The sequence below is a fragment of the Pan paniscus genome, chromosome 3 (assembly GCF_029289425.2).
Source record: "Pan paniscus chromosome 3, NHGRI_mPanPan1-v2.0_pri, whole genome shotgun sequence".
Lineage (NCBI taxonomy): Eukaryota > Metazoa > Chordata > Mammalia > Primates > Hominidae > Pan > Pan paniscus.
Window position 1 is genome coordinate 58,269,010 of NC_073252.2, and position 21,977 is coordinate 58,290,986.

The 21,977-nt window shown below is 36.8% G+C and overlaps 1 protein-coding gene across 1 annotated transcript in view; it reads left to right on the forward strand.

Moving 5' to 3' along the window:
• The first annotated feature begins 1,045 nt into the window (after positions 1-1,045).
• The window catches only part of GC (GC vitamin D binding protein), a 62,379-nt gene continuing 41,447 nt past the window's right edge, over positions 1,046-21,977 (forward strand). Inside the window, exons 1-2 of the mRNA XM_057302087.1 lie at positions 1,046-1,161; positions 21,019-21,112. Coding sequence (XP_057158070.1) covers positions 1,141-1,161; positions 21,019-21,112 — 115 coding nt within the window. The 5' untranslated portion in view covers positions 1,046-1,140. The remainder of the gene's footprint in view (positions 1,162-21,018; positions 21,113-21,977) is intronic.

The window sequence follows — 21,977 nt, forward strand, 5'->3', positions numbered from 1 at the left end:
GTGGGCAGAAATCTTAAACAATATCATACACAAGGGCAATGGGTCCCAGTAACATCTCTCACATTATGGGCCTTAGTTAGGGCTGCTTTGGCCCCACTCGACACAGAAGAGCCTAAACAGGGAAGGGAGGAGGAACCATCACCTACCTTACTGCCTCCTCCTCCTCCTCCCTCAGCCCCGCTGTTACCAGGTAAAGATACAAACGAGGAAACAGAGGTTTTTCCTGACCCCACCTCCCCCAATAAATTGGAAAAAAGACAAGGGATACACAACAGTTATGGGACCCTGTCTTAGGCAAGCGGCATTAGAAGGGTAGCTCTTGGCCTGCCCAGTGATGCAAGACGAACAAGGCAATCGGGTATATGAACCCAATACTTCCGACACTTTTAAAGAGGAAAGGAAAAGCATTAGAGAAAATGGAGCTGCTAGCCCACTTATGAAAGGATTAATTGAGGCCATAGCAGATAACTTCCATATAACCCCATGGGACTGGTCAGTGCTAGCTAAAACAACTTTAGAGGCCAGTCAATACCTCATCTGGAGGGCAGAACATGATAAGTTTTGCAAACAACTAGCCAACCAGAATCAATTGGCTGGCAAAACATAAAGGCTGCAATGCTCCAGGGGAGGGGTCCGTCTGTTAATATACAACCTCTAATCATGCCCATCCCTGTTAATCTTTGGGAACAGGGCCCATTAGCCCACGCTGCGTGACTGCTCCCCGAAAGGGGGAACAATAATGCTAATTACCCACAGATTGTGTTTGCTCCAGGCTTTCGGCATTATGTCTGTATTGAATAAAAGCAAGCAGCTCCAGCTGTTCACACATTTGAATACAGCTGGTCCAGCTGTTCGGGATGGCTCATTCTTCAGCCACTAATGCCAGCCAATCTCCTAGCTGCTTTTACACTGCATACCTGTGTCTGACTATTCCTTTCATCCATTGCTCAGCCAGGGTCTGTGGGACAGACCTGGCATATAATTAAGCTTATTGGTGGAGCTTGCATACAAATCTTTGTCTAAGACCAACGTTGATGCTCTTTTCACTGTTTTTTCAAAGAGATTGCTTACTCCACCAGGAGAATGATATCTACCTACTCTACCACTGGTGATGATCTGGACTAGTCCAACTGGTAGGAAATGCTGTGGTCTTGGAGTGAGGTACTGCATTCTAATTCCAAATAATTTCAAGTTACCATTGGTACTCTCTGAGCTTCAGTTTCCTTATAAAATGAATTTACAATGTTCTGACTGCCAACACAGAGGATTGCTGTGCAAAGCAAATAAAATTAAAAATATAAGAAAGTGATTTGACGATTGTCAAGGAATATTGATGTGTATGAGAACTGTTAGTGGTATTAGCTCTCATCTATATCCATTCATATTTCCAAAAGACAGAGTATGTTGAGAGCAATGAGTTTATACCGAATTTTCTGAGGAAATGAAATAGAATCCCAAATCTCTGAAGTAAGATCACCAAAAGTAAATAATACATAGAATACCAGAAATAGCCGGTATTTTTACTGCACTATTGCCTTTTATATTTAATTGGATTCATTTCTCTGAGTGCATCATCATATAGAACTCACGTGACAATACCTTGAATAAAAAAGAAGTTTGTAAAGTTATTTATCATCATTGATTATGCATTAACTTCTTGTTTAAAATTTTCATATTTGAAGTGAAACTCATGTGTACTTACTACCAGGGAATCAACAGAGGTTCCACTTTTTAAAGGAAGTAACTGGATTAGAAATAGAATAAGAATAAAAACAATTTTTCTGTTACTAGAAAACAACTTTCCTTTACTAGCTCTTTTTATGTTCAGCCAAATCAGAGTACAGGTATGGAATCACACAAAGAGTTTGTTAAATCTTTGGATTCTACAAATGTTGACTGATATAAGTCAGAGGAAGAAGTAAAATAACAAGCCTCACTCTTTTTAAACATAACTCTCCCTAATCCTAGTCATGTGGTATAAGCATAGCAACACATTATTCATAACATATTCTTTATTATCAGACTGTAAGTTCGCCAGATCCCTTTCTTTCTATCTCATTCACACATTTGAATACAGACGGTCCCTGACTTATTATATAATGGTTTGACTTACAATTTTTTGACTGTGATGGTGCGAAAGGTATACATACTCAGCATGCTCTTCAGTGTAAGACACGGTTGTGGCTGGATTAAACTCATCATAAATTGATTATATCATTAAGTCAAAAGCACACTTTTGACTTACAATGTTTTCAATTTTTGATGGGGTTATTGGGGTATAGCCCCATTGTAAGTTGAAAAGCATCTATATTTCAGATGATTGTTTCACTGAATGAGGTAGCAATTTGACAGCTATCCAATCAATTCAATAAAAAGAATGACTTCATGGCACAAATTAAACTCTCAGATATCAAGAATGAGCAAAGAACTTGATAGTACAAGTGGTTCCTAACTGCAATGGTTCAACTTAATGACTTTTCAACTTTAGGATGGGCTTATCACAGTATTAAATGCATTTTCAACTTATGACATTTTCAACTTATAATGGGTTTATGGGCATGCAGCCCCATTGTAAGTCTAGCAGCATCTGTATTGTATGCGTTAATTTTTTAAAATTCCCTGTTAATATTGCAAGTGCTAATTAGGCTATCCTAAAGATCTTGTTTTTCTCTAAAAGATTGTATGAGCCTAACCTAATCAGTTCAGACATATCTCTGTGCAGACTACCAAATCTCGTTTTGCATGTGCATAATCCTAGAAGGTAAATGTCAATCCAGAAAAAGAAAAGGATACACAAAAATAATATGCAGCTTAAACCCCAAATAAGCACTAATTGCATTGATTAAAAGCACTAGATAACCTAAGACTATTAAAATAGTGAAATGTTAACTGGAATAGATAAAAACAAAATAATTTAAATGATAAATTAATGATGCTATTCACATAATGGTTTATATCTGATGTTCAGAAGCAAGATGAATAAAATCTACTGTCCAAACAAAGCAAGAAAGAATGGGGTTTTAAAGGCTATAGTAAAGTCAATTACTTCAAACAATTCAATATTTTGTTCACTTCCACAAAATTAGAGAATAATTAACCGGGCATTTTCAAACACTTAGTCTTTCCAGTACTAATGCTAATTTTTAATCTAAGCGTTGTAATTGACTTCCAGGGCAGGCAATAAAAAAAAAAAAGAAGAAGAAAGAAACAGGAAAAATAGGAAGGAAGGAAAGAAAGAAAAAATTACCATGAAGTTTAGAGAAGTTAAGTGGAAATATTTAAAAAGTGACATCCAGTTATTTTTAAATTTCAGAATAAAATATGCTAGTTAAATTTACTCTTAGATAATTGCTTCATTATTATTATTCATTTTTATAGGCAAAGTTTATATATATATTTTAGGTATTTTAAAATTGTGTGCATGTAGAGTATTTTCTCTTTTAGGTATGTGCCATACTAGAGTTTCTTCCATAAGAAACCGTTAAGGAGGTCCCTGTTTTCATGTGTTGGACAGCAGGTGATGTAAGTTTGAGATTTCTGTGAGTAAGGACCTTCATAAAGTGAGCCCCGAAGTTGCCCTGGCTCTCTATGTGTCAAAAATGTCCTGACCTCAGTGTACCAAGCTGGAATCCAAGCATAGCACAATGGTCCCACTGAGCCAAGGAGGCAGAGGAGTCTACGGCAGCAAAACCAGTGGAATTTGCAGGGCAGAGTATTAGAGGAGAAGTCTGCATGGGAGTAGGAAATGTGCTCAGAAGACTATGGAGGATTTAATTTATGACTTTGAGACTGTAGTCATTCTAATAGGTGTAAAGCGATATTTCATTTTGGTTTTGCTTTGCATTTCTTTACCTCTAATGAGGTCAGACTCCTCCATGTGCCTATTGGATTTGTGTATCTTCCCTAGAGAAATATCTATTCAGATCCTTTGCCCATTTAAAAATTTGGATTATTTGTCTTTTTTATTGTTGGGTTATAAGAGTTCTCTCTTCTGGATATGAGGCGCTTACCATATATATGACTTGCAAATATTTTCTCTCAATCCGTGGGTTGTCATTTCACTTTCTTGATAGTATCCTATGAAGCATAAAGTTTTAATTTTGATAAAGGCCATTTTTCTATTTTATTTGATATTCATTCTTTTGGTATCATATCTAAAAATCCATTGCCAAATTTGAGGTCATGAGGAGTACCCCTAATCTTCTAGAATTTAGTTTTCTTAATTTGTTCTAAAAATGTAATAGTGAAATAGAAAGTGTAAAGTGTCTGATCATTAGAAAAATGCAAATCAAAATCACAATGAGATACCAACTCATGCCAGTCAGATGGCAATCATTAAAAATTCAAGAAACAACAGATGCTGGCAAGGCTGTGGAGAAATAGGAACACTTTTACACTGTTGGTGGAAATGTAAATTATTTCAACCACTATTGAAGACAGTGTGACAATTCCTCAAAGATCTAGAACCAGAAATATTGTTTGACCCAGCAATCGCATTACTGGGTATATACCCAAAGGAATATAAATCATTCTATTATAAAGATATATGCACACGTATATTTACTGCAGCACTATTCACAATAGCAAAGACATGGAACCAACCCAAATACCCATCAGTGACAGACTGCATAAAGAAAAGATGGTACATTTACACCATGGGATACTATGCAGCCATAAAAAGGAATGAGATCATATCCTTTGCAGGGACATGTATGATGCTGGAAGCCATCATCCTCAGCAAACTAACATAGGAACAGAAAACCAAACACTGCATGTTCTCACTCATAAGTGGGAGCTGAACAATGAGGATACATGGACACAGGGAGGGGAACAACACACACCGGGGCCTGCCAGGGAGGGTGAGGGGAGGGAGAGCATCAGGACCAATGGCTAAAGCATGCAGGGCTTAATACCTAGATGGCAGGTTGATAGGTGCAGCAAACCACCATGGCACACATTTACCTATATAACAAACCTGCATGTTCTGCACACGTATCCCAGACATTAAAGTAAAATAAAAAAAAAAGGAAGTGAAGTGTCAGCTATAAATCTCCATGAATTGTGTGTTGATTGTTCTATTGTTTTCATGAATGTCCTGTGACATAAATTGCTTCAAACACTGATATCATCAAATTTGGCCTCCTTGGTAGTGATAGCTCCTGAGGCCAGTGTTTGAGATTTGTTCTGACTCCAGGAGGGCTCCTCACAGCTGTGTCTATGCCTATTCCTTTCCAGCAATCTAGCCACACTACGGCTTAGACTACATCTCCAATGAATCTATCAACCTCCCTCCCCAATTGCCTTTCACCACAACCTTCACTGCTTTTTTGTTGTAAATGAAATCAGTTTCTTTGGGAAGAGATTCAGAGCTGTCTATGCTAGAGTATGCTTCTCCTCCCAGGTAAAATCTTCGAGACGTTGGTCTGGTGTTGTCTGCTGGTAGGCACAATGTCATGCTTCTCTCTAAGAGACCCCCACACTTTAGAGCTGAGTACTCAGTGGAGGGGGAAGGCATCAGCCCCAGGTCCCCCTGGCTTACCTCTCCTGACCTAGGACTCCTGCGAAAGCAAGAGCAATCAGGATTTAAATAATCTCAGCAGTGTCATGCCCAAGGTTGAACCTACATCTTACGAGCTAGGGTTAGACAAAAAAGAGCACTGGTGAGCCACACTCACCAGGAACTTAGCCTCACCAAAAGTAGGTGACGGCAGGAGAAGAAAGGCTGTCATCCTGCCCATCTTGGGAAGATAGCCCTCCATTGAGAGATGGGGGTAAGCAGAGTCCTGTTCTCTCAGTTACATCTGTCTCGCTGAGCTGGGAGGCAAGAAGGGAATGAGTGGATCTTGGTTCAAATATTGCAGATTTACTTTTCTTACCAAGTGTGGTAGATTTTCTTGAGTAAATGCTTCATTTGCTATATGCCCCTAGAACCGCTTCCAGAGACTTGAAATGATTCCTTTTAAGATAATTTTCACCCATTTCACTATAGAATAAGTCCATGAAGCTCCTCACACTGTCATGCCAAAAGGGGGAACTACGGGGTTTCTTTTGGGCATAACAAAAATGTTCTAAAATTAGACATAGTAATGATTCCCAAATCTGCAAATACACCAAAACCCATTGAATTTCATACTTTAAAAGAGTGAATGTTTTGTATTTAAATTGTATCTCAGTAATTCTGCTTCTTAAAAGTAAAAGGATATATGAGACTTGCCTAAAAGTGGCTAATAAGGTATTGAGAATAAAAAAAGAGAGACTACAAGTTAAGTGGTGCTAAAAGACATTGACACTCCCATCCATCTATAGTGGAAAGGCCTCATTATAAGCTTTTTTACACCCAAGTATCCAGCTAAGATTCTGGAAAGACTAGACCTTGGAAGACTATACCTTAATACACTAATAAAGAAAGGCTTTTTGTAGACTCACTCTTATAAAGTCTAAAATCCAAGTCCTTATAAAAGCTATAGGAGATTGGGTTTGGAGAATGAGTCCCCCCAGTTAGAGGTGCTTGGGAACCATTTTGTGCCCTCCACACAACCACCCTAAGAAAAGACAAATCTAGCTCACACAGGTTCAAGATGATTAACCAGTAACTGAAGCACCAATAGAAAGAAAAGTCAAAGTTTTACAGTAAAATAACAGAACACAGAATCTTTGTAATATATCTTTAACAATGTCTATTGTATAGTAAGGAAAATTACTGCACTTGTAAAGAAACAAACAAAAAAATGTCACTCATAGTTCAGATAAAAATCAGTCAACAGAAACCAACTCTGAGATGCTGCAAACACAGTATGTAGTAGACAAAGATTTAAAGCAGCTTTTATTAATAAAATGAAAACTTTAAAAGATAATATGTTGGAAGAATTAAAAGCAAATATAGTCAAGTGAATAGATAGGGAATATCAGCAGCAAAATAGGAATTATAAATTAAAATCAAATGGAAGTTCTGAAATGAAAAATGCTAAAATAATCTAATGAAATTGGATATATCAGAAGAGCAATGAACTTGAGATTAATGAATAAGAACTATCCCAACTGAAGAACAGAGACAACAAAGGTTGAAGAAACTGAGCAGGCACACATGGGATAATATCAAGTGGTCTAACAAAACATTGGGAATATGTGTAACTAAAGTTTTAAAGAGAAGAAAGTGAGAACAGGGCAGGAAAGTCATCTAGAAATAATGGTTGGACATTACATAAATTTGATTTTAAAAAAACCATTGACTTACGAGAAGCTCAATGAACCCTTATCAAGACAGATATAAAGAGAATCATATGATCTTCATTCAAGATGGCCGAATGGGAACAGCTCTGGTCTGCAGCTCCCAGTGTGATTGACGCAGAAGACAGGTTATTTCTGCATTTCCAACTGCGGTACCTGGTTCATCTCATTGGGACTTGTTGGACAGTGGGTGCTGCCCATGGAGGGCAAGCCAAAGCAGGGCAGGGCATCACCTCAGTCAGGAGGTGCAAGGGGTCGGGGGATTTCCCTTTCCTAGCCAAAGAAAGCCGTGACAGAATGTACCTGGAAAAAAAAGGACTTTTCCCTCAGTCTTAGCAACCAGCAGACCAGGAGATTCTTTCCCCTGCCTGGCTCGGCAGGTCCCATGCCCATGGAGCCTTGCTCACTGCTAGCGCAGCAGTCTGAGATCGAACTGCGAGGCTGCAGCTGAGTGGGAGGAGGGGTGTCCACCATTGCTGAGGCTTGAGTAGGTAAACAAAGTGTCTGGGAAGCCACTAAACTGGGCGGAGCCCACCACAGCTCAGCAAGGCCTACTGCCTCTACAGATGCCACCTCAGTGGGCAGGGTGTAGCTGAACAAAAGGCAGCAGAAACTTCTGCAGACTTAAATGTCCCTGTCTGAACAGCCCTGAAGACAGTAGTAGTTCTCCCAGCATGGCATGTGAGCTCTGAGAATGGACAGACTGCCTCCTCAAGTGGGTCCCTGACCCCATGTAGCCTAACTGGGAGACATCTCACAGTAGGGGCTGACAGACATCTCATACAGGCAGGTGCCCCTCTGGGACGAAGCTTCCAGAGGAAGGATCAGGCAGCAATATTTGCTGTTCTGCAATATTTGCTGTTCTGCAGCCTCCACTGGTGACACCCAGGCAAACAGGGTCTGGAGTGGACCTTTAGCAAACTCCAACAGACCTGCAACTGAGGCACCTGACTGTTAGAAAGAAAACTAACAAAACAGAAGGGAACAGCATCAACATCAACAAAAAGGACATCCACACCAAAACATATGTAGGTCACCAACATCAAAGATCAAAGGTAGACAAAACCACAAAGATGGGGAGAAACCAGAGCAGAAAAGCTGAAAATTCTAAAAACCAGAGCACCTCTTCTCCTCCAAAGGATTGCAGCTCCTCGCCAGCAACGGAAAAAAGTTGGATGGAGAATGACTTTGACGAACTGACAGAAGTAGGCTTCAGAAGGTCAGTAATAACAAACTTCACCAAACTAAAGGACCGTGTTCTAACCCATTGTAAGGAAGCTCAAAACCTTGAAAAAAGGTTAGATGAATGGCTAACTAGAATAAACAGTGTAAAGAAGACCATAAATGACCTGATGGAGCTGAAAACCATGGCAAGAGAACTTTGTGACGCATATACAAGCTTCAGTGGCTGATTCAATCAAATGGAAGAAAGGATATCAGCGATTGAAGATCAAATTAATGAAATAGAGTGAAAAGACAAATTAAGAGAAAAAAGAGTAAAAAGAAACAAACAAAGCCTCCAAGAAATATGGGGCTATGTGAAAAGACCAAATCTACGTTTGATTGCTGTACCTGAAAGTGACGGGGAGAATGGAACCAAGTTGGAAAACACTCTTAAGGATATTATCCAGGAGAACTTCCCCAAACTAGCAAGGCAGGCCAACATTCAAATTCAGGAAATACAGAACACACTGCAAAGATACTCCTCAAGAAGTGCAACTCCAAGCAACATAATTGTCAGATCAGATCCACCAAGGTTGAAATAAAGGAAAAAGTGTTAAGGGCAGCCAGAGAGAAAGGTCGGGTTACCCACAAATGGAAAACCATCACACTAACAGCGGATCTCTCAGCAGAAACTCTACAAGCCAGAAGAGAGTGGGGGCCAATATTCAAAATTCTTAAAGAAAAGAATTGTCAACCCAGAATTTCGTATCCAGCCAAACTAAGCTTCATAAATGAAGGAGAAATAAAATCCTTTACAGACAAGCAAATGCTGAGAGATTTTGTCACCACCAGGCCTGCCTTACAAGAGCTCTTGAAGGAAGCACTAAACATGGAAAGGAACAACTGGTTCCAGCCACTGCAAAAACATGCCAAATTGTAAAGACCATAGATGCTAGGAAGAAACTGTATCAATTAACAGGCACAATAAGTAGCTAACATCATAATAACAGGATCAAATTCACATATAACAATATTAACCTTAAATGTAAATGGGCTAAATGCCCCAATTAAAAGGTACAGACTGGCAAATTGGATAAAGAGTCAAGACCCATCAGAGTGCTGTATTCAGGAGACGCATTTCACATGCAGAGACACACATTGGCTCAAAATAAAGGGATGGAGGAAGATCTACCAAGCAAATGGAAAGCAAAAAAAGCAGGAGTTGCAATCCTAGTCTCTGATACAACAGACTTTAAACCAACAAAGATCAAAAGAGACAAACAAGGCCATTACATAATGGTAAAGGGATTAACTCAATAAGAAGAGCTAACTATGCTAAATATGTATGCACCCAATACAGGGGCACTGAAATTCATAAAACAAGTCTTTAGAGACCTACAAAGAGACTTAGACTCCCACACAATAATAATGGGAGACTTCAACATGCCACTGTCAATATTAGATAGATCAATGAGACAGAAGATTAACAAAGATATTCAGGACTTGAACTCAGCTTTGCACCAAGCAGACCTGATAGACAGCTACAGAACTCTCCACCCCAAATCAACAGAATATGCATTCTTCTCAGCACCACATCACACTGATTCCAAAATTGACCATGTAATTGGAAGTAAAGCACTTCCTAGCAAATGTAAAAGAACAGAAATCACAACAAACTGTCTCTCAGACCACAGTGCAATCAAATTAGAACTCAGGATGAATAAACTCACTCAACACTGCACAAGTACATGCAAACTGAACAACCTGCTCCTGAATGAGTACTGGGTAAATAACGAAATGAAGGCAGAAATAAAGATGTTCTTTGAAACCAATGAGAAAAAAGACACAACGTACCAGAATCTCTGAGACACATTTAAAGCAGTATGTAGCGGGAAATTTGTACCACCAAATGCCCACAAGAGAAAGCAGGAAAGATAAAAAATCAACACCCTAATATCACAATTGAAAGACCTAGAGAAGCAAGAGCAAACAAATTTAAAAGCTAGCAGAAGGCAAGAAATAACTAAGATCAGAGCAGAACTCCAGGAGATAGAGACACAAAAAAACCCTTCAAAAAATCAATGGATCCAGGAGCTGGTTTTTTAAAAAAATCAACAAAATTGATAGACCACTAGCTAGACTAATAAAGAAGAAAAGAGAGAAGAATCAAATAGATGCAATAAAATATGATAAAGGGGATATCACCACCAATCCCACAGAAATACAAACTACCATCAGAGAATACTATAAACACCTCTATGCAAATAAACTAGAAAATATAGAAGAAATGGATAAATTTCTGGACACATGCACTCTCCCAAGACTAAACCAGGAAGAATTTGAATCTCTGAATAGACCAATAACAGACTCTGAAATTGAGGCAATAATTAATAGCTTACCAAACAAATAAAGTCCAGGACCAGACAGATTCGCAGCCGAATTCTACCAGTGGTACAAAGAGGAGCTGGTACCATTCCTTCTGAAACTATTCCAATCAACAGAAAAAGAGGGAATTCTCCCTAACTCATTTTATGAGGCCAGCATCATCCTGATACCAAAGCCTGGCAGAGACATAACAAAAACAGAGAATTTTAGACCAATATCCCTGATGAGCAATGATGCAAAAATCTTCAATAAAATACTGGCAAACCAAATCCAGCAGCACATCAAAAAGCTTATCCAGCATGATCAAGCCGGCTTCATCCCTGGGATGCAAGGCTGGTTCAACATAAGCAAATCAATAAACGTAATCCATCGCATAAATAGGTCCAACAACAAAGACCACATGATTATCTCAATAGATGCAGAAAAGGCATTTGACAAAATTCAACAGCTCTTCATGCTAAAAACGCTCAATAAACTAGGTATTGATGGAACATATCTCACAATAATAAGAACTATTTATCACAAACCCACAGCCAATATCATACTGAATGGGCAAAAACCAGAAGCATTCCCTTTGAAAACCAGCACAAGAAAAGGATGCCCTTTCTCACCACTCCTATTCAGCATAGTGTTGGAAGTTCCGGTTGGGGCAATCAGGCAAGAGAAAGAAATAAAGGGTATTCAATTAGGAAAAGAGGAAGTCAAATTGTCCCTGTTTGCAGATGACATGATTGTATATTTAGAAAACCCCATCATCTCAGCCCAAAACCTCCTGAAGCTGATAAGCAATTTCAGCAAAGTCTCAGGATACAAAATCAATGTACAAAAATCACAAGCATTCCTATACACCGGTAATAAACAGAGAGCCAAATCATGAGTGAACTCCCATTGACAATTGCTACAAAGAGAATAAAATACCTAGGAATACAACTGACAAGGGATGTGAAGGACCTCTTCAAGGAGAAATACAAACCACTGCTCAACAAAATAAGAGGACACAAACAAATGGAAGAATATTCTATGCTCATGGATAGGAAGAATCAATATTGTGAAAATGGCCATACTGCCCAAGGTAATTTATAGATTCAATGCCAACCACATCAAGCTACCAATGACTTTCTTCACAGAATTGGAAAAAAACACTTTAAAGTTCATATAGAACCAAAAAAGAGCCTGACTTGCCAAGACAATCCTAAGCAACAAGAACAAAGCTGGAAGAATCATGCTACCTGACTTCAAACTATGCTACAAGGCTACAGTAACCAAAACAGCATGGTACTTGTACCCCAACAGAGATATAGACCAATGGAACAGAACAGAGGCCTCAGAAATAACACCACACATCTACAACCATTGATCTTTGACAAATCAGACAAAAACAAGCAATGGGGAAAGGATTCCCTAGTTAATAAATGGTGCTGGGAAAACTGGCTAGCCATATGTAGAAAGCTGAAACTGGATCCCTTCCTTACACCTTATACAAAAATTAATTCAAGATGGATTAAAGGCTTAAATGTTAGATCTAAAACCATAAAAACTCTTGAAGAAAACCTAGGCAATATAATTCAGACCATAGGCATGGGCAAGGACTTTATGACTAAAACACCAAAAGCTATGGCAACAAAAGTCAAAATAGACAAATGGGATCCAATTAAATTAAAGAGCTTCTGCACAGCAAAAGAAACTACCACCAGAATGAACAGACAACCTAAGAATGGGAGAAAATTTTTGCAATGTACCCATCTGACAAAGGGCTAATATCCAGAATCTACAAAGAACTTAAACAAATTTACAAGAAAAAAAACAAAAAGCCCCATCAAAAAGTGGGCAAAGGATATGAACAGACACTTCTTAAAAGAAGACATTTATGCAGTCAACATGAAAAAATGCTCATCATCACTGGTTATCAGAGAAATGCAAATCAAAACCACAATGAGATACCATCTCACGCCAGTTAGAATGGTGATCATTAAAAAGTCAGGAAACAACAGATGCTGGAGAGGATGTGGAGAAATAGGAATGCTTTTACACTGTTGGTGGGAGTGTAAATTAGTTCAACCATTGTGGAAAACAGTATGACGATTCCTCAAGGATCTAGAACTAGAAATACCATTTGACTCAGCCATCCCATTACTGGGTATATACCCAAAGGATTATAAATCATGCTACTATAAAGACACATGCACACATATGTTTATTGCAGCACTATTCACAATAGCAAAGACTTGGAACCATCCCAAATGTCCATCAATGATAGACTGGTTTAAGAAAATGTGGCACACATACACCATGGAATACTATGCAGCCATAAAAAAGGATGAGTCCATATCCTTTGCAGGGACATGGATGAAGCTGGAAACCATCATTCTGAGCGAACTATCACAAGGACAGAAAACCAAACACTGCATGTTCTCATTCATAGGTGGGAATTGAACAATGAGAACACTTGGACACAGGGCGGGGAGCATCACACACAGGGGCCTGTCAGGGAGTAGGGGTTGGGGAAGGGATAGCATTAGGAGAAATACCTAATGTAAATGACAAGTTGATGGGTGCAGCAAACCAACATGGCACACATATACCTATGTAACAAACCTGCACGTTGTGCACATGTACCCTAGAACTTAAGGTATTAAAAAAAAAAAGAAATACTTAGGTATAAATCCAATGAAATACATACAAGACCTATGTGAGGGAAACTACAACCTCTGATGAAACAAATCAAAGAATAAGTAAATAAATGTAGAGATATTTTAAGTTCATGGATAGGAAGATTCAGTACTGTCGAGATTTACGTTCTTTCCAACTTGATCTATAGATTTAATGCAATCCCAATAAAAATCCCAGCAATTAAAAAGAAAAGAGAGAGAATCATACAGTGCATATCTGAGGATAATCACTGAAAAACAAAGGTAAAGTAATCATCTTAAAAGCAACCAGAGGAAAAAAAATACTACCCACAGGACAGCAATGAAAAGAATAACTGTTAACTCCTTATCAGAAGATAATGAAAAATCATGTTTATAGTGCAAAAAAACTTTTAAGCAAAAATAATAGCTTTGAAAGAAAAGTTTATGAAGCCTGAATAAACAAAAGGTATTTTAAAAATAGTACAAACAATGGGATTGGTAAATGATATACTGTTGTAAGCTTTTTAAATGTAGGAAATGTGATATAAAAATATGATGTATGAGGTGTGAAAATGTGAAGAAAAAACTGTCAGGAATAAAATAGAAAGTGAATTGCATTTCTCTGATGGCCAGTGATGGTGAGCATTTTTTCATGTTTTTTGGCTGCATAAATGTCTTCTTTTGAGAAGTGTCTGTTCATGTCCTTCACCCACTTTTTAATGGGATTGTTTGTTTCACACTCTGGGGACTGTTGTGGGGTGTAGGGAGAGGGGAGGGATAGCTTTAGGAGATATATCTAATGCTAAATGATGAGTTAATGGGTGCAGCACACCAGCATGGCACATGTATACATATGTAACTAACCTGCACATTGTGCACATGTACCCTAAAACTTAAAGTATAATAATAATTAAATTAAATTAAATTAAAAAAAAGAAAGTGAAAAGTGTAGGATGAAAAACCAATAAACTTGGACATATTAAAGATAAAATATTATTAGCCCTAGAGAAACCATTACAATTTAACAAAATTAATAGCTTAAAACTCACAAATATTAAAATAAAACAATAAAATATTCAACTGAGACAAAAGAGTCAGAAAATGAACAAGAAAAGGAAAAAAATACAGAAGAAAAAAGTGGGAAGCAAACATATGAAAAAATAATCAGAATGTACATTCAAAACCAATCATAGCAATAAGAACATTAAACATAAATGAACTAAACACTCCAAGATTATGTCTTGATAAAACAAGCAAGATTTTTGAATGGTTCTTTTCAAGAGATTCACTTTAAACACAAAGGCACAACTAGATTGAAAGTAAAAATATGTAAAAAGATGTACCATTTAATCATTAAGTATAAGAAAGTTGTCATGGCTATATTATTAGGTTGTTGCAAAAGTTTTTTTGGTTGGTGCAAAATGGTTTTTACTATTGAAAGTAATGGCAAAACTACTAAATAAGAACATGACTTTTAATGGCAAAAACCACAATTACTTTTGCACCCACCTAATAGTATTAGACAAAACAGATTTCAAGACAAAGTATTATTATAGATAAAGAAGGACATACTGACCAAAGGAATAACTTATCAGAAAGATAATCATTAAAATTCTGTATGTGTATAATAACAGAGCTTCAAATTTCAAGCAGCAAAAACACAATAGACTAAAAACTACAAGGGGAAGTGCTAAAATTCTCAATGGGAATTGGAGATTTTAACACTCCTTTCCATTTTCTTGCCCTTTCCAGCATCTAGGGGCTGCCTGCATTTCTTGGCTCACAGATTCCTTCCATCTTCAAAGTCAGCAATCCCATCCCTCCAACCTCTGCTTTCCTTCTCACATCTCTTTCACTCTGATGTTCTGCCTCATTCTTCTACACATAAAGGACCTTTGTGATAACATTGAGCCCACCCTAATAATCCAAGAAAATCCCTGTATTTTAAAGTAAACTGATTAATTTTATCTGCAACCGCAATTCCCCCTTGCCAGGTAACATAACAGAATTACAGGTTGCAGGGATTAGGGTGTGGGCACCTTTGGTCGGCCATTATTCTGCCTTTTCCTGACTTTATAGATGGCTCTGAAAAGAAATTCCTGAAAACTGAGAAAATTCATTTCTCCTTCAGTATAGAGAATCTATTAGATCATCTAATATTTTAACTTATTTTGCAATATGATCCTAAAAACTTTTTAAAACTCACTCATATAACCCAAGTTAAGGGTCAGCTTTATTTATTCAAATTGCCAGTCCTTCCTCTTTAGAGTCCTGTTCATTAGAGAATGTACATAAAACAGCATTATTAGAAGCTCTTAACAAAGATTAGCCAGGCTATGAAAATCAACATTTGTTCTATTTTTTAGGACTCCATTCTATTCCTGGAAATATATATATTTAAAATCTAAATGTATATATGTACATTTGGGGACATCTATCAGGGTGGTTCACATATGAATGTTTTAGTATATATTGGCTTATTTTCTCATTCTCTCACATATTATATTTTATCTTTTATTCTCTTCTTTTCTCAATTCTCTCATTTTCTCTTTATCACCTTCTGCTTCTCTTTCTCTCTATACATAATGCAAAAATATACTACAATTGTCAATACTTGTAAAAGTAATTACACAGTTTTAATATTCAGACCTGTTTCTACAAATTACCTGGCTTCAGTGTTGGAAAATAGTTCATTAAAAAATTATTATAAAACCATTTTTAATTAACTGAACCTAAATATTTTTACTTAAGAATACTAAGAACCTAAATATTTTACTTAAGAACATTTAGCTCACAGTTAACTAGTTATGACTATATCTTTAACAGTGATTATTATGGCATTCTGCATTCCATTGAACAATAGAGGTGGAAAGAGGTGTAGCTGCCTCTCTGTGATTATCAGCTAAGTCTCATATAAACCTTGTTCCTGCACTATTTTTTAAATTCTATTTTCAATTTCTTTCTTTCTTTCTCATTCTTTTTCTTTTTTTCTCTCTTTCTTTTCTTTCTTTCTTTCCTTCTTTCTCTCTTTCTTTCTTTTTTTTTCAAGCAGAAGATAAAATCATTTGCATCTAGTCTGAACCATCATTTCTCTTAAATATCTATGTTTCTCTTCAGGGATGTATATTTCTTTATGAAAGTGTTTTTGGGAAAGTTATGGTTATTTGGCAGTTTGTTATACAAGACCTCATAAACTACTACAGCCTTAGTAAAGAGCGTCATGGCAGAAGACAATTTATCTCTAATTGTACCTCAAATTTTTATTTTAAAATAAATGAAACCATTTGGTTAATAAACTCATTTATATTTGTCAGCATTTTCTGAACTCCTGCACTCTGTAGAATATATTTCTATAACCGCCCCTATTGTTTTAAAATATGAATAAATCATTTGCAGATTTTCATGAAAATCCAAGTAAAATTAAAAATGAATTGGCTTGTTCATGAAAACCATGATTACTCAAATTATACCTGGATTTCAGTGAGCATAAACGAATTACGGAATTCTAGCATGTCTTTCATTTTTAAATCCAGGGTTGATAAAATTCTCTAGGCATTTAAATTCTTTCATTAAACTGATTATGACTAGTGTTTACTACATTCAGTTTCTATCTGTGCTAGCTGTGCTAGCTGTTGGGAATACCAAAATGAAGGTGGTTTAGCTATAGTAGGAGCACTGTGGGAAAGCAAAGCACAGAGGAGGTGGACACAGCACAACCTGGAAATTTTGGGTGTCTTCCAAGCTCCAGAGTCATGGACCCAGCTGCCTACTCAAAATTCCACCTGAACACATCTTCCATCAGACTGTGTGTCTTCTTCAGTGTCTTCTATTTTGGATATTGGCATTAATATCCATCCACTTGCACAAGCTAGAAACTTGGGCATAACTTCTCACTCTTCCCCCCTCAGCCAAAGTCTAGTCAATTACCACTCCCTGATGATTCTGTGTCTTAAGCCATCTCACGCCTCTGCCAGCACCACAGGCCACACTTCTGTCATCCCTTGCTTGGACTTCTAAAGCAGTCTTCAAGCTGCTCTCACTGTATCTACTCTTACCCCTCCTATTCTCTGCACCCTCACAACTCAGCACACTTGTCATTTTGTCTTCAACCTCTGTCTTCCTAGCTAGACTAAGAAGGTCCATGAGGGGAAGAGCCATGTAGATCTTTTGATATGGTAGTACCAATAGCTTGCATGTTACTTGGTACAAAGTGGTATGAATTAAATATATGTTAAATGAATACATGAAAGACTGACAGACGAGGGACAACAAACACGTAAAATAGAGTAAGGGAAAAAAGAAGAATGTGAACAAAGGCTGTGGAAAGCTCAATAGCACAATGTGTTCAGTGAACCACAAGTAGTTCAGCCGTACCTAATTTTAATGTACATACACAGCAAAGAATCCTTTTTAGAGGTAAGTAGGATTAATTTATGAACTTTAAGCACAGGCATTGGCCTAAGTCATTTTAAATAGGGAGGCAGTAACACAGTCTTATTTGCATTTTTGATAAATAATGGCAGCAACAGAGGGGAGAATGATTTAAAGGTAGGTTAGTTACAATGCTTTTCATTGCAAATTCAGCTAGAATAAGCTTAAGTAAAAAGAGATTTATTACAAGGATATTGGAATTTCTCATGGAAGTCAATCATAGCTAAATGGCTGGGCTATAAGAATTTTCTGAAACCTGGATTGTATTCTGTTCTTCTCTGTACATCAACTTTAAAGATATTACTTCGATCCACTAATATCAATTTCATCAGGTCATTTCTCAGGAAAAGATACTGATAATGCATTTTAATAGTATAAAGAGAATCTGAACGAAAAGAACAGCAGACAAAATCATTCTGAAGAAGGTCATTTCTACAGGAGTACTGTAAAGAGTTTTTAGAAGACTGTCGCAGCATTAAAGGAAGGTACTGTTCTGATAAAGAGCAGTTATCAGTGTTATCTTTTAGTAACTAAGGTTTACTGAAAGAAGATACATGGGATAGAGAAAAGAACTAAAGACAGGCTTTATCTGCCTCACAATTTTGCCTGGAACTAGCCCTAGTTAGGAAGAGATCTGCATTTCCTCTGAAGCCAATGGCAAGATAGAAAAAGAGGAAAGAGGGAAAGAGGCTACTTCAAATCAGTTTTTTACAGGAAAAACAGCTCCTGGAAAATTCTACTGCTTATGTATTCAATAAATAATTCTTGTTAAATATATATATTCAGTGATATATTTCTAGTTGCTATAACTGCTGCTATCATAGACAATGTGAGAAGGTTTGATTTGGTCTTTTTCACCCATTTTTTCCCCATCTGACTTACTAGAGTAATCATTGTCACATGAGGCCTCTCATTTAGGCCAATTATGATTATTTCTTCCCAGTTTTAGAATCACAGTAAGCAATCAACATTTGAAAGATTAAGGAAAGTTACATAAATAAGACTGAAAAAAAGGCTCATATATTTAGCTACTAGCCTGTTTTGCCGAATTTCAGTTAGAAAAACTCAGCCAAGAGAATGCATTTGGCAGCTCTTATAGAGATTTCTCAAGAGGGCATCTAAATGAGATGTTGCAATTCTTGCTACATGTAGTTTATCATTAAACAAAAGTGGTAAATATTATTGCAAAAGGAGAGATAAAGTTTAATTTTTTTAAAAATGAAAGAATGAGCTGGTCTTAAACTCTGTATCAAAATTCGTAGAAAATAATTTGAGTGTGTCTTTTTGAATGAACTAATCAGAAGATGACTGAAATACAGTTGAATAAAAGGGATACAGAAGTATAAATACAGTATATTATCTTAAAGAAAAACGAAAACTGTATCAATATGCTAATGTGTTACCTACCTCTCTTGAGTTCCGGGGTTCTGAGTACTTTTTAAACTTTTTCACACTCATTTGGAGTATCATTTCCAAATAATTTGCCATAGAACTAAAATACATTTTTAAATTAACTTGCACAGTAAACTAGGAATTCAGCCAAAGGGAACTGAAAATTTAGATTTATAGTAATCAGGAAGTTGATCCTTGAACAAGATAGAGTTGGCTCTTGGACAGGAAAGCTATCTCCTTGACCATATGGATTTCCACTGGCCTTACAGATATACTTGTGCTTTGATCTGGCATAGGTATCTTTTTCCAACTAGCTGGACTCTATTTTCTGAACCTAACACCCAAGGATTTTCAGTATAGATAGAAAATCTGACTAAACATGTAACTACCTGAATTGGTTTACTGAAATTTTGATAGACTCTGCCCATGTAGATAACCCTTGGCTACTGAGTTGATAATGAAGTTTTAAATCACTTATTTGCGGGACCCTGGACACAGGGCTGTCTTTAAACTCTTCCACTGAGTTCCAATGGCCTCATTAGTTTCATTGACCTTCACAGATATTATAAATTTGGAAAGCCAGTGGGAGAACGTGGCAATAACTAGAATAAGAGTAATAGGTGACATTAATCCATGTTACTATGTGATGGATGTTACCATGAGCCCTGCACCCAGATTACCTTAATTAACCTCATAGCAATGTTGTGTCAAATGTACTGAGTTATCACCACATTGCATATGAGGAAAATGAAACTTAGAGGGGTAAAATAAATTTCCCAAGGTTACACAGCTATGAAAGCTGAGTAGGGATTTGATTTTAGAGCATGTGTAACAACCTGTACCTGACCATTTCCTGAAAATAGGGCTACTGCAAAAACCAGGAGTGGAACTCATCTAATTCCAATGAATGATCTACCTATGACTCTCTAGACAAGTCACAGAATTTACCCAGTGCTCAGTTCACTCTTCTGTAAAATGAAGATGTTGGATTTCATGTCCTACAGGGCCTCTCTGAGCTCTCAAGTTACATGCCCATAAAATATACTAGTTGTAAACTATTAGTAGAAGGAGCTTTAAAATCACTGTACAGAGTCCAAGATTTGCCACTAACTTTTTATGGATTGGCAGTGGTGAGCCATTTAACCTCTCCAGTTATTTGCCTCACTTCAAAGATTATTTTTCTTATATATGTCAGTGCTTCACAAAGTGCAATATAGCATAGAAATACAAAGTACTATGCCATCATCTAAAATAAGATTACTTCATAGCATCAGAATTATGGATTTAAAATATTATGTTGAATTGGCTTCTCAGTCTTTTTCCCCTTTTACTTAGAACATCTGGTCTGCAATATTTTAAGGTAATGCTTATTTGTAGTAGATTTAAACAAAGAGAGGAAGAGAGGTAAAGACAGAGTTTCCGATTTTCCACTTACATATGAGAAAGGTGGGGTGTCCAAAGAAGACACATAGCCCTATACAGGGGGAGAAGGTGTGCGTTACTAACATATTAAGTAAACTTTAGTGAGGAACAGCAGTGGAAAATAATCTATATACCTTGGCTCTTTTGCAGTTTGACAAAGTTAATGATTAAAATCTCCTAGATTTTCCACTACAGCATCCTCAGGGTGTCTATTTACCTTGATTGATATTATTTTATCTCTTTTGGGCCAAAGATAACAGCCCCTTGCTTCTGTGTAGAGATTAATAATTGATTAATTCATAGTCAGGAATCTTCGTAAAAAGGAAACCAATTACTTTTGGCTACCACTTTACATGGTCACCTACAGGAGAGAGGAGGTGCTGCAAGACTCTCTGGTAGAAAAATGAAGAGGGTCCTGGTACTACTGCTTGCTGTGGCATTTGGACATGCTTTAGAGAGAGGTAAGATTTCTTTTGTTGTGACCATTTACAGAAATTCTTACTAGTTTAATTTTATATTATCACTTAAAAAATGAAATAAAAAGTAAGAAACAGAAGAACTGGTGAATATGTTGGGGAGAGGGATAAGGACCAGAGAGGCATTAATCAGAGCTCCACGATGCCATGTAATGTTGAATTGGAATTGACAAAAAAAATCAACACAAGAATCTTGTTAAAGAAAGTAAATGGAATGATATAATTTGTCAATTATCTCTCCCTCCTTTGTTGATAAGCAAGACCTAGAGAGAATAATTTAAAATTAGACATTTGCTAATTGTTACAAGATAATGCAAATAAAGACTGTGATCCACCATTAAGCATTTATTCAGACTTCAAATATTTATTACCATCGAGTGTAATATACCATGCCAATGATGCATGATGTCAACTTAGAGATTTCTTTGATCCCCTTAGATGAATCCTATACATGCAATATTTGAAAATGCATTGTATTTTTAAAAATATCCATCACATAAGATTTTTCTATAGCAATGAAACATAACCACAAATAAGATAATTCAGTTATATTTTTCATTGAAATTATTCTTCAGATGGTGTGTTCATCTTTGGGCAATATTTAAAAATTTTTTTACATGATAAAGACTGAGATTATGGGAAGTATACAACTTTATGAATTCTACAGCTGGGAAACTTTTCATCATTAGCTTCAATTTACTTTTCTGGCTGATTCTTTAATGTTCACAAGGGACATCTGCATTTATCCTGCTTTGTAAAATTAAGATTTTCATTTAGTGCTGTCAGTTAACAGCCTCACCTAATTCGTACACTATTATTCATAATAGTAATGTATTTTACCATTGGAATA